The 12,744-nt window shown below is 44.4% G+C and overlaps 1 protein-coding gene across 6 annotated transcripts in view; it reads right to left on the bottom strand.

The window, feature by feature from the left end:
* Positions 1–1,658: 1,658 nt before the first annotated feature.
* Positions 1,659–12,744, bottom strand: part of SH2D4A (SH2 domain containing 4A) — an 83,634-nt gene continuing 72,548 nt past the window's right edge. For all 6 annotated transcript variants that reach the window (XM_015144873.3, XM_077943122.1, XM_077943124.1 and 3 more), the window contains 2 exons: positions 3,932–4,155; positions 1,659–2,948 (listed from right to left, as the gene is read on the bottom strand). In XM_015144873.3, the coding sequence (XP_015000359.3) occupies positions 2,856–2,948; positions 3,932–4,155 (317 nt within the window). In that variant the 3' untranslated portion in view covers positions 1,659–2,855. The remainder of the gene's footprint in view (positions 2,949–3,931; positions 4,156–12,744) is intronic.

Raw genomic sequence — 12,744 nt, 5'->3', positions numbered from 1 at the left:
GGGTAGATGTAGGCAGGACTGAGACCACAGCACAGCTCGGATGACAGTTCAGGCCTCCAGAATCCCATTCAGTTGAAATCAGTTTCTGAAATCTGTAAACCATTCTCCTTCCCTAAGAATTTCAACTATCATTCATGCCATCATATCATCCAACAGTGACAGTGTATTTTTCTGTCAGCAACAAATAGGATAAACTAGTCCAGAACCCACATCTACTCCCCTTTGTAGTAATGGGTTAATTCAGTTGGGCAACTTCCTGTTTTCTAAATCTTCCTTTAGTAGGATGTTGCTTTGTGTAGTTATAGCTGGATATGGGCACACTTATTTCCTACAAGATAACTGTAGGCACAGGAGGGTACTGGATTTCTTTCCCCCCCCCCAACACAGAGTCTTGCTCTGTAGCCCAGGCTGGAGTACAATGGCCTAATCTCTGCTCACTGCAACTTTTGCCTCCCAGATTCAAGCAATTCTCCTGCCTCAGCCTCCTGAGTAGCTGAGATCACAGGTGCACGCTACCGTCCCTGGCTAATTTTTGTATTTTGAGTAGAGACGGGGTTTCAGCATGTTGGCCAGGCTGGTCTTGAACTGGTGACCTCATGATCCACCCATTTTGGCCTCCCAAAGTGCTGGGATTGTAGGTGTGAGTCACCGCACCCGTCCTGTACTAGAATCTTACGTCTTCCTAATTATTAGTGACAAGGGGGTACTTTCCATTCATTCCAGTGAGAAGCACTGGAAACTTAAAATTTCAGAATTGCATGAAAATAATAAAGATCACCCAGTTAAATCATATTTTGTTGTTCAGAAGCAAAAACTGAGGCTCAGAGATAAAACGTCCCGTCCAAGGTTACACAGAAAATGGTGGGAAGAGATGAGAAGTTTCTCAATAATGCCATGATTGTTGAGTAATAGGAACAAAAAACAGATGGATCCTTACAATAGTTTAACAATATAAACCACATGGAACATTTCAAGAAAGAGTTAAACAATGATCTGTGTTTCAAAGCTAGCTCTACCTGGCATAGTATCTCACATCTGTAATCCTAGCACTTTGGGAGGTTGAGGCAGGAGGATCACGTGTGGCCAGGAGTTCGAGGCTGAAGTGAGCTGTGATCGCACTACTGCACTCCAGCCAGGGTGTCAGAGCAAGACCCTCTCTCTAAAAATAAACATCATCCTCTTTCTCATTAGAACACACATGCCAACCATCCCCTTCTCTGTCAGTGCTGGATGCAACCAACAAGCTCATGACCACACTGTTGTATCATTCTGCTTTTATTAAAAGGCAATGTAAAAGAGTGTTGACCTACAGAGTTAGGCCAGAGGTCCTAGCCAATTTCCATCCTCCCAGAAAAATGATCTCCAGTGGCTCAGAGCCACCTCAGTCCCTGTCCAGAGTCCATTCCCGGACTGGGAGTGGACCAAGGTGGGTGGGGCGTGCAGCAGGGCATAAGATTCCTGATAGGACAAATACGTGTCCCAGGGCTAAACAGAACTGGCTGGAATGTTTTTCTTACCTCCCATTTCTACTTCATTATGAAAATGGTGGACTGGGCAGCAATTAACGGGTCAATCCTGTGTGTCAAGTTATGTAATTACATAAACGACTGTATTAGCTTTCTGGTGCTATAGTAACAAATCAGCATGAACTAAGCAGCTTAAAACAACAAATTTATTCTCCCGGTTCTGGAGTCTGGAATTCCAAAGTCAGGGCCATGCTTCCTTCTGAGGCTTGGGGGGAACCTGTCCCATGCGTCTCTCCTGGCTTCTGTTGGTGGCCAGCGATCTTGGTGTCCCTTCCCTTCTGGCTGCATCACTCCAACTTGCCTCTTGTCCCCTGGTCGTCTTCCCACTGCATTTGTCTCTATTATCAAACCTCTCTCTTCTCCTGAGGATGTAAGTCATTGGATTTAGGGTCTACCCTAATCCAGTGTGACCTCATCTTAACTTGACTATATCTGCAAAGACCCTATTTCCAAACCAGGTCACATTCACGGGGATGGGGGTTAAGACTTCACTATCTATTTTGGGGGAACACAATCCAACCACAAGTAGCATCCAAACAGCCTGCTTATTCTGTTCTGGTCTATGCACTACTGATAAAAAAAAATAAAAATACATGTGCAGATGCTTTGTCCTTTTGGTGCACTCTAGAGCCAGGGGAGGCCAGGGAAGCTGTGGCCCCATTCTCCAGAACAAGAAAACAAACTCAGTGATGTGTGCTCACTTTCCTGCAGGTCCATCTGTATTTTTATGCATGTTAAGCCGCTCATTCTATGTTTTAAAACTTCTCATTCCATTTACATTCATGACTTCTGTTTTTCTATGTCTCTCGTATCCTGGTTCCAACATGTACAGTAAGAGAGGTGTGTTTTAAGCATCATCTCAGCCAGGAAAAGGTTTTTTTTTTTTTTTTTGCCAGCATTCCAAAGCCAGTGTGAAACTTGACAGGCCCCTGAAACCTCCCGAGATGATACAGAGGGAGTACAGGGGTCATATGATACTTCACAAAGATACTGGTTTTCAAGTACACCTTCATTTCTAAAAGGTTTCCATTTCTTCGTTTGTTTTATATATATCATTAAGGTCATACCCTTCATGACAGATGCTTGCTGAAATTGAGACTCTTCTCCCTTTACTTTTGGAGTGAATATGAGCAGAGGTCATTTTCTCTTGACACTGAATTCCAGTATTTGTGCAGAAGAGAGGTGTCAGTGAGGATTCCATGGACGCTTTCAGTTGATCAGTACTGGCTCTGCTGCAGGGTGCTTTTGGCTTCACACATAAATGCTGCGGTGGCGTTTGTCCAGGGGAAAACCCAGCTGGAGGCTGTAGGATGACCGTGATGGAGGCTGTCACTCAAACAGCTCCAGGTAGTCAGGCAGCTGGTCCTGCTGACCGCAGGGATAGAGGAGGAGCTCCTTTCCCAGGGAAGTGATGGGTTCCTCCTGTCAATCAGAAGGCACAGGGTCAAACAGTGTAAGTAGCAACCACATGCTCTTCCTACTTCCTCAGAGGACATCACTAGCTGCCTAGCCAGGATTTACACAAAGCTTTCGTGGTTTATGATCATCTTAAGAGGCATTTTTCTTATCCACATGTGGCCAGGGTACTCTCTTTCCCTCCAGGGCTTGAGTTCTAACTTAAGACTGTTCTCATAGGTCAGGGGTCCCCAACCTCAGGGCCATGGACCTAGTACCAGTCTGTGGCCTGTTAGGAACTGGACAGGAGGTGAGCAGTGGAGTGAAGCTTCATCTGTATTTACATCCGCTCCCTGTCGTTCACATTACTGCCTGAGCTCTGCCTCCTGTCAGATCAGTGGCAGCATTAGATTCTCATTGGACACCAATCTTATTGTGAACTGTGCATGTGAGGGATCTAGGTTGTGTGCTCCTTATGAAAATCTAATGCCTGATGATCTGTCACTGTCTCCCATCACCTCCAGATGGAACCGTCTAGTTGCAGGAAAACAAGTTCGGGGCTCCCACTGATTCTACACTTGATTGAACTGTATTATTATTTCATTACATATAACAATGTAATAATAGAAATAAAATGCACAATAAATGTAATGTGCTTACATCATCCTGAAACCATCCCCCAACCCCTAGTCCGTGGAGAAATTGTCATCCAGGAAGGTTAGGGACTGCTGTCATATGTGATCCATGTGGCTACAGCTTTTATTTTTTCTTTTCTTTAGCATTTCCTGTATTCTCTGCCCCAGTGGGGTTCCCTGAGTATTTAAGGAAGAACTAGGTTCTAAGATAAATGAAACGCAATTAACAATCCTGATTATCAGGAACAATTACCAAAGACAACCCCCCCGCCCCACGTACTTGTCTCAGTCCTTTTCCTTGTCATTGTCATTCACTGTTAGAGCTGCTACAGGACAGTAACTCAGAAGGCAAATTAAGTTTATGCATTGCTTCACCTTGTGATATTCCACCAAATCCGCCAGGGTGGCGTGCTGCAGCTGGTCCACGCCCAGGAAGCTGTAGGAGTCTGCAGAGGCATCGATGAGGAAATGTTTACAGCTGTCCTCTGACAGGTGGGACAGGGCATAGCCTTTGATCCTTTCACTGACTCGGATGAGAAAACTGCCGGGCATGCCTGTGCTCAGAAGAAGTTCATTTGCTTTCTTGAGTGTGAGAATTCCTGTGGCAAAGCAAAAAAAGGCAGGTATTTCAGCCAAATCATTTCCCAAACTCTCCTCTGTTAAATCCAGTTGCATGGATAGTCAGTGACAAATAAGACACAGTAAGCGCAATTTTAAGTCTGTTTTGGGCTTCTTAGGAATATGGAATATTCTGCGGGTATTTGCTAATTAGACATGAATAGGTTACAGAGGCAAACTGTATAAAAACCATGTATGGAGGTATACATGAGAGCTTAAATGTCAACCTTAAGAGGAACATATTTCCACTTTATATACCCATTTCACGCAGGTGTTAGACAGTTTATGAGGGTCTAGCGGGATGCATTGATGCTCATCCTGGGAATGTTTGATCTGGGGGGGGATTTTAAGATACTCTCCCTAGGCCACCTCAGTTTACCAACAAGGACTCAATGGCCTGGGGCGTGATTTGACTTGGTCTAGGACAGTGGTTCTCAACCAGGACAGTGTCTGAGAGAGACCTTTGATTGTCATGGATGGAGGATGCCACTAGCATCTAGTGGGTAGAGGCTAGGGATGTTGCTAAACAGCCTATGAGACAAAGAATGATCCAGCCCCAAATAGCAGTAGTGCTGAAGTTGAGAGTCCCTGGTGTGGGAGGCGCAGCAATTTAGTGACAGAGCCAAGTCAGACTCAGTTCTGTAAAGTACCTTAGACTGTAGCTACTGCTGAATGACACTACACTGGCATTTAAAGGAATAAAACTATATGTGTGTCTTCATATACATATATGAAGTTATATATAGACATCATGAATTCACACTCTTACTCCAGACCAGCCTTTTCCCCAGTTAGTCCAAACTCATGAGGTGTGACTCATGTTCCAAATTTTTTATTCCCATCATAATTCGTCGATGAATAGATAATGCTGTAAAACTCATAGAAAGTGCAGAAACGCATCTTGGAAAGATGGGGAAGTCAATGAATTATTCAGTGAGCTGTGATCTGGGAGGGAGGAACAGCGTTCTACGCGTGCCCTTTTTCATTTCAACAGATAAAACTCTTGCCTTGTTGGCTCCCTGTTGATACTCAGTACCTTATTATTAGGAAAACAAAACAGTAACAGAACCACCTTAGGAAAAGGCAATCGGCTCCCAGAGCCCTTTTGTCTTGTTAGTACAGTTAATGGGGAAGTGAACTCCCTCCAGAGTAAAATAAAACCATTTCTGTTCTCTCTTCTATAAACAGACCTTGAATGACAGGAGGATTTTAAAAATTGTTTTCTCCTAGCCAAGATCATCCGACCAGCCCTTCTCCTGCCTCCTCTTCTCCTGTTTCCTATTTGGGAGGACATAGACCCCAGATGTCCCACTGCAGAGTCCCCGTGTAGGAAGGTCAACCCAGTGTGAGCTCCAGGTAAGAGCTGGGAGTGGATGAAAAAGGCCGGTCTCCCCGACATGCAGATAGTCAATGTCCTTGAAACAGACCAGGGCCTTGCTCCTAGGGGCTCTGGCTCTATTATACCCATTCCCAGCAGATGACTGATGCACATGCCTTGTACCCATCACGTCCAGTGGCTTTTTCACCCCTTCCCCACTGAGACAGACCCACTGGACACTGCAGGCACCACGGACACTGAAGGAGCCTCTTGGTTCAGATGCTCCACTATCCACATGAGGTACTCAAATCATGGCTATCTAGTTCCATCAGATACGGGCTGCTGCTTCTGTGTGTCTATTTCCCCTTCCTAAGCATACCTGGTCCCACTGATAAATTACAAATGACAACCATACATTGAAACAAGGCACCAGGTACCAGCCCATGTGGGGACTGCACATGGCAAATCTCTGAAGACACTGTATGAGGCTGTCTCTGAAACCCAGGGATGCTTTTCAATGACCCTGAAAAGTGCCCTTCAGAAACAAGAAGCCACGATTGGAGGAGAAGCAGCATTCTGGAGAAAGATTAGTCCCTCCTCCTAGACTGATGGCTCACTATGAAATTCCAGGTTGTTTCAACAGATGGGGCAGATGTTATAATTTATGACATCTGGAAATTATCCAGATGAATCTGAATTCCTAAAATAAAAGCTATTCTGGAAAATTATCACCAAACCTGAGCTAACTAAGGTCAAATGCCTTTTAAGATGAGGTCGTAGTTACTATAACTGAAACTTTCCAAAAGCCTGTTAGCCTTACGCACAGATCTTGGTGCCACCTAATCTCCTGGGACACCAGGACCCAATCAAACGTATTGGTGGCAAAGCACAGGTCATAGCAGAGACTCCTTGTATACCATGGGATTGGGCAGGTTCCAAAGGGAAGTGCCCTGGAGACTAGGCTTTGAATGATCCAAGAGGTAGTTTGTCTTTGCTTCTTTTGCTTTATAAGAGGATTACTATTCCTTAATAGCAAACCAGCTTGGTGCAGCTAAATACACAGGTCAATGTACAATTTGTCATGAATCCATCAGGGGCAGCGTGTGCATTTGGGGTGTCCTGGTTGTGATTACTGGCAAGCAGTTAGGTTTATCTGCTGGGATAGGGAATTCTTGAGCACAAAACCAAAATCCTAGGTTAGATACTGATCACTGAGGACTCAATCAATGTTTTCTTTTTCTTTTAAACAATCACTCAAGCTGCAGTGCAGTGGTGCGAGCTCAGCTCACTGCAATCTCTGACTCCTGGGTTCAAGCGATTCTCATGCCTTAGCCTCTTGCGTAGCTGGGGTTATAGGAGCCCACTACCATGCCCAGCTAATTTTTTGTATTTTTAGTAGAGACAGGGTTTCACCATGTTGGCCAGGCTGATCTCAAACTCCTGGCCTCAAGTGATCTGCCCACCTTGGCCTCCCAAAGTGCTGGGTTGGCCAGGCTGATCTCAAACTCCTGGCCTCAAGTGATCTGCCCACCTCGGCCTCCCAAAGTGCTGGGATGATAGGTGTGAGCCACCGCACCCGGCCTCAGTCAACCTTCTCATGGTACTTATCCCCCAAGCTGCCCTTTGCACAACTCTAAGAATTCTGAAGCAGGGGTCTTCCCCCCAGCCCTAAAGGCCATGACATTGGTGCTGCTTCCCTCTGACCTGATCTCTCTCCACACAGCTTAAAAGAACCAAACCTGAGGTCCTAGGAGGATTTCTGTGCTAGTGAAAAGGGATAAATAATTTTTTTTTAAGACAGGGTCTTACCCCATTGCCCAAGCTGGAGTGCAGTGATGCGATCATGGCTCACTGCAGCCTCAACCTCCTGGGTAGCTGGGACTGCAGGCACGTGCCACTGTGCCCGGCAAATTTTTGTAGAGATGGGGTTTCGCCATGGTGCCCAGGTTGGAATATTTTAGTCCATCAGTTTAGTGAACCAGATTTTCACCCAGGCAACAGTCTGTTGATTTTACAGTTGAATCCAGGCCGGGACTGGCAGACCTCTGGCAGCCCAGAAGAAAGCAGATGTTACTGCGTGAGGTCTGATGGGCAGCGTCTGGCCCTCAAGAGCCTGGGGCAGAGCAGGAACTGAAACTCCTGAGAGCCTACACAAGAGCACCAGCACAGGGGTTCGTCACAGCTGGAGAAGGTCCTACTCTGCTCTCTGTGTGATAATGCAAATAGTGCCACATGTGCTGCTGAGCACTGAAATAGGGCTTATTTCTGATTCATTTTGATGTCAAAAGCCACCTGTGTTTAGGGGCTACCCTAACTGGATAGTGTAGCTCTAAACCTCTCTAGAATGAACATTTTGCCCAGGTAAAGGCCCCAGGGAACTACTTTTTGCATAGGAGAGGGTAAACATACCCAAGAACCTGAAAGTAACTCAAACTCCAGTAGGCTCCAGTTGGAAATCCAAGTGGTAATAACTGCCCCACAAAGCGGTTCAGTGGTATCTTTCTCCACAGCTTCCTCCTGGAAAACTCCTACTCACTCGGCAAGCTTCAACTCAAGAGCATGACACGTCCTGATCCTAGCCTGGGCAGTCAGTCTCAGTTTCTCCTAGACCTGCTGTGCACCTGCTGCCACGTCCATCTGAGCACTCAAGTGGTCAATGCAGGGTCTCACCTGTACTGATCTCCATCTGTGTACTCAGCTAGTTTTCGCTTCTATCCAAGAATTCACAGAACTTTCTGCCATAACTGTCCTGCCCTCCCCGACTTCCTTGTGACCTCCTCGAGGCCAACTACTCCATCTTATTTATTTTTACACACTCAGCACCTGCCACTTAGAAGATGGCCAGAAAAGGGTTTAATGAATGCTTGTGTCTGATAATCAAGTCAGAAACTTCCTTCTCTGGGACACTTCGGTGCAGCCACTTCCTATAGTCTAAGAATTGTGATCACAGGGACAAGAGATGCATTTCGTCTTTCTATGAAGTGCCACCAGGTCTAAATATTATTTGGGTACATTTGTACAACTCCTGTGTCTGGAAAATGTGTGTTTAAAAATCAAATGGAAGACAGCCAAATAAAGTTTGTATTACTTCCTTTCATCTTCACAGCAACCCTACATAGACATATTGTTATTATCCTCAAATAATGGATGAGAAAACTTGCATACCCTGCTGAAGGTCATTCGGGTAGGTCAGGAGAAGCACTGGGATTAGACCCAGGCTGGCTGACCTCAGGGCCCACGCTGTCACCCATTCTCTCAGACAAAACACCTGCTTTGCACTGGCGTACCATACTGTTCAGCGTGCTTCCACTGCATTTTAGAGTTGTTTTCTCTAAAAAGCAGAGCTGATGTTATCATCATCTCTATTTTATAGATGAGGAAATTAACGCAGAAAAGGCAAGTACCCAAGCTTGCAGGATTAGCAAATGACACTTCCAGGGTTTTTGTCTCCTATTGTAGGGTTTTGCTTTTTAACCCACCAGGCTTATGGAATTTTCGTGGAACGAACTGAAAATAAAATAGGTCTTTATTTCACAAAGCAGTGTTCATTTCTCACCTTGGCAACTTAAAGAAGATGCATTTTTCACTGGTTACAGATGTGTAGTATGCCTTGATGTGGGGACAGTGACTCTTCCAAAATCTAAGCTTAGCATTCATGCTGCTGAGGACTGAGAAGCTCCTTAGTAAGTCAAGGATCAGAACTATTAGCATTATTCATCCTCACTTCATTATCTTAAATGGCTAACACTTGTTAACTAGGGCTTATTATGTGCCACACAGTTCTTCATGCTTTACAAATATTAACAACAAATTACATCCACATACTGAAGCAGGAACAACCCCTAATGATCTGCATTATACATATCAGGGACAGAAGGAAACAGTCATGTGACTGCCTGAAGCCACACAGCTAATTAACGGGGGAACTCAGATTTTGAAGCCAGGCACTGTGGCCCCAGGGACATGCTCTTAACCACTATTTACTTACTTTCCCTTGGCATAAAGAACTGAGGTGGCATCACCTGGCTGTGTCAGAAGAAACTGTCAAGAAAGCATGTGATAGTACACAAATAAAAATTAAGGCATTTGATGGTCATGGCCAGGTGCCCTGTCTCACACCTGTAATCTCAGCTCTTTGGGAGGCTGAGGTGGGAGGATCACTTGAGACCAGGAGTTTGAGACTAGCCTGGGCAACATGGCAAGACCCCATCTCTACAAAGAAAAAAACAAAAAATATTAGCTGGGTGTGGTGGCACACACCCACATTCCCAGCTGCTCAGGAGCCTGAGGTGGGAGAATCACCTGAGCCCAGATAGTCAAGGCTGCAGTGAGTTGTGATCACACCATGGAACTCCAACCTGAGTGACAGAGCAAGACCTTTTTTTTTTTTTTTTTTAAAAGCATGTGATGACAAAAGTTTGAAGACAAACACATGCCTTTTAAAATACTAAAACAGTAGAATCCCTTTTCTATTCAAAATTCCAGGTGAAACCCCCAAAACAGAATCTCTCTTCTTAGGTTCTCACACACCCACTGTACCTGTCCCTTGCCACTGAGGCCCCTTTAGGCAACCTCAGGACTCCAAGAGCACGACAGGGAACTAGAAGGGTCCAGTCCTGGGTGTGTGTAGTGGGAAGCTTGGGGCTCCCAGGCACAGCCACTGCCATCCTGTCATAGTGTCAGGATGAGGACTCCAGTGCATCATCGGCAAAAACCCAAGGAAGAGCTTGGGGCCAATGGGCTATTCTCCACATTACTGGCAAACAGAGTGGCATTTTTGCAGGAAGCCTGCTGCACTGAGTAATTTATGAGAAAAGTCAGGTTCTTCCAGGAAAAAGCCAGCATTGCATAGAATGTTCTGCAGAAAGCTCACTCTTCCGAAATCCAAATTAATGTGTGTAGTTTTAGCCTCTTTGTTTCATCTTCTCCAGCTGCTTTACAATCTGAACAAATACTAAGCAATTTTACAGGGGGACCATGGAGAATAATTTGGACAAAATGTGCTTTGCTTTAATGACATTAATGTAGGTGAAGCCTTCATGCCAAAAGGAGCCCTGCCCGGGAATGGACTTCCAGCTGTCCTTCTCCGCCACATACAAGCAGTGATATACTGTTGCTGGCCACAGCATATCTACTCCATAAAGTGTGTGAATCATCCATGTAAATGAGGCAGGATATATATGTCATCTGAGGTTTAAGAACAAAGAGGCTTTAAGAAATCACATAAATAACTACTTTGTGCTCGGTGAACACAGAAGCTTGAAAATCCCTTTGTGACAGGTAGGCAGAATATTGATGGCCCCACAATTAAGAAATCTCCATTCTTCAGCAAAATAGTCAAAGGACAGATGATCACTGAGAAGCTCCTTAATAAGTCAAGGATCAGAACTACTGACTCATAGGTCTGCTAAGATCTTAGACTGAAAGAAATTTTGGGAAGCCTCCATGAGCCCTTCTTAATGCAACCTATTGAGTGACATACGCTCTGTCTGGGGTGGTATCTGTCCCCGTTTTGAAGGAGCTGTGCGTGACAAACTGTCAGGAATAGAAGGGAAGTGGGGAGGAGTGGGACACAGGATTCTACCTTAACAACCATCTGTAGGGAACAACAATTCCAGAGAATAACTACCTCCAGGAGGTTCAGAGTAACCCTCTAAAGAGTCAGTGGAATGTATCAAAAAATGGAAGAAATCAAAATAGCTGGAGTGTGGCCAGGCGTGGTGGCTCAGGCCTGTAATCCCAGCACTTTGGGAGGCTGAGGCGGGTGGATCGCTTGAAGTCAAGTTCGAAACCAGCCTGGACAACATGGTCTCTACAAAACTTAGCCAGGCGTACAAAACTTAGCCAGGCATGGTGGCACATGCCTTGTAATTCCAACTACTCCTGAGGCAGAGGCAGGAGAATCATCTGAACCTGGGAGGTGGAGGCTGCAGTGAGCTGACATGTCACTGCACTCCAGCCTGGGTAGCAGAGAAAGAGTCTGTCTCAAAAAAAAAAAAAAAAAAAAAAAAAAAAAAAAAAAAGCTGAAATGTGAACTATATTGCTATTCCACCAAAGTAAAAAGGATGTGCTTGCTAAGTAGCTTAAAATATATATAAAGTACTGGTGGGACCAAATCACCGGGAGGGCAGGTTCAGTTGTATGCCATGACAGCAAAAGACAGCTAAAAGAAACAAATCAAGATGGAGAGATTTCATCAAAAATCTAATTACATCTACATTTGAATAAGAGTGTTCATTAAATTTCAGAGGAATAATGATCAACTATTGATACATAAAGCAAATGTGTACAATTTTGTTTAAAAATTGTTTATAATTGGAAAATTTCTAAATCATAAACTTGTTTATACACAGATTTCTATCTTTTTACCCATCTTCCCACGCCCAGTCCCTGCCAGTTTCTCGGCTCCAATATATTGCTTTATTTTTAGCAGAAATAGGCAAATATTGATAGAATGAAGAAATGAACCTGTGGTGTTCCGGACAGAACTTCAGATCTCAATTTTATTTATTCTTTGGCCCTGTCTTGGGGAACTTTAAAAGCATATTAGTGGGTAAAATGAATTATGTATCTACATACTTTGGAGACTCATAATCTGAAGCCAGAATAACTGGGATGACTCTTCAGTCAGCAGGATGTTAAGTTTGGCCAGAAGGACTTTCCAACATTATTTACTTAGTTTACAGATATTACAGACTATAAGGTCTTTCTTAAAGAATGTTGGAATCTGGCTATCAGATGCAAGAACCAAATGAATAAAACAAGCACTGCATTTGAAGGTCAAGACAGTCCCGACCTGAAAAAATGGTCGTTCAAGGACAACGGGATAAGAAGAGATAAAGGATGACAAAATTAGGCAGATTTAAGCAATAACAATATTTAGAAGATCACAAATCCAGAAAATGGGAGCTATTACTTTAGAAACGCTAACACTAACCCCCGTCTCTTTGCGCCGTCCCTCCCAAACCCAAGCCCAACCTTAACCTGCAATGTCCTGCCAAACTTGCCCAAAAACCTTCTTTCTCTGTTGGTGAGGGTGTTGACCCTCTGTCCTTCCAAATTACTGTTTGCTTCTGAGGTGGCCTCCTAGCTTTTAAAGACAGGCCCCAAATAAACACTTGTAGAAATAGCATAGGGCAGTTTTTGCAGTAATTACAATCTATTTTATTGAAGTGCTGCTTACTTACACTGTTACTCAAAATGATAGGAAAAGAAAGGTAGGGGAACAGGAACGATGAACTTAAACTGCAC

This window comes from Macaca mulatta, chromosome 8 (assembly GCF_049350105.2).
Source record: "Macaca mulatta isolate MMU2019108-1 chromosome 8, T2T-MMU8v2.0, whole genome shotgun sequence".
Taxonomy (NCBI): domain Eukaryota; kingdom Metazoa; phylum Chordata; class Mammalia; order Primates; family Cercopithecidae; genus Macaca; species Macaca mulatta.
The sequence above is the reverse complement of the archived record's forward strand: the minus strand, read 5'-3'. Positions and strand labels throughout refer to the sequence as shown.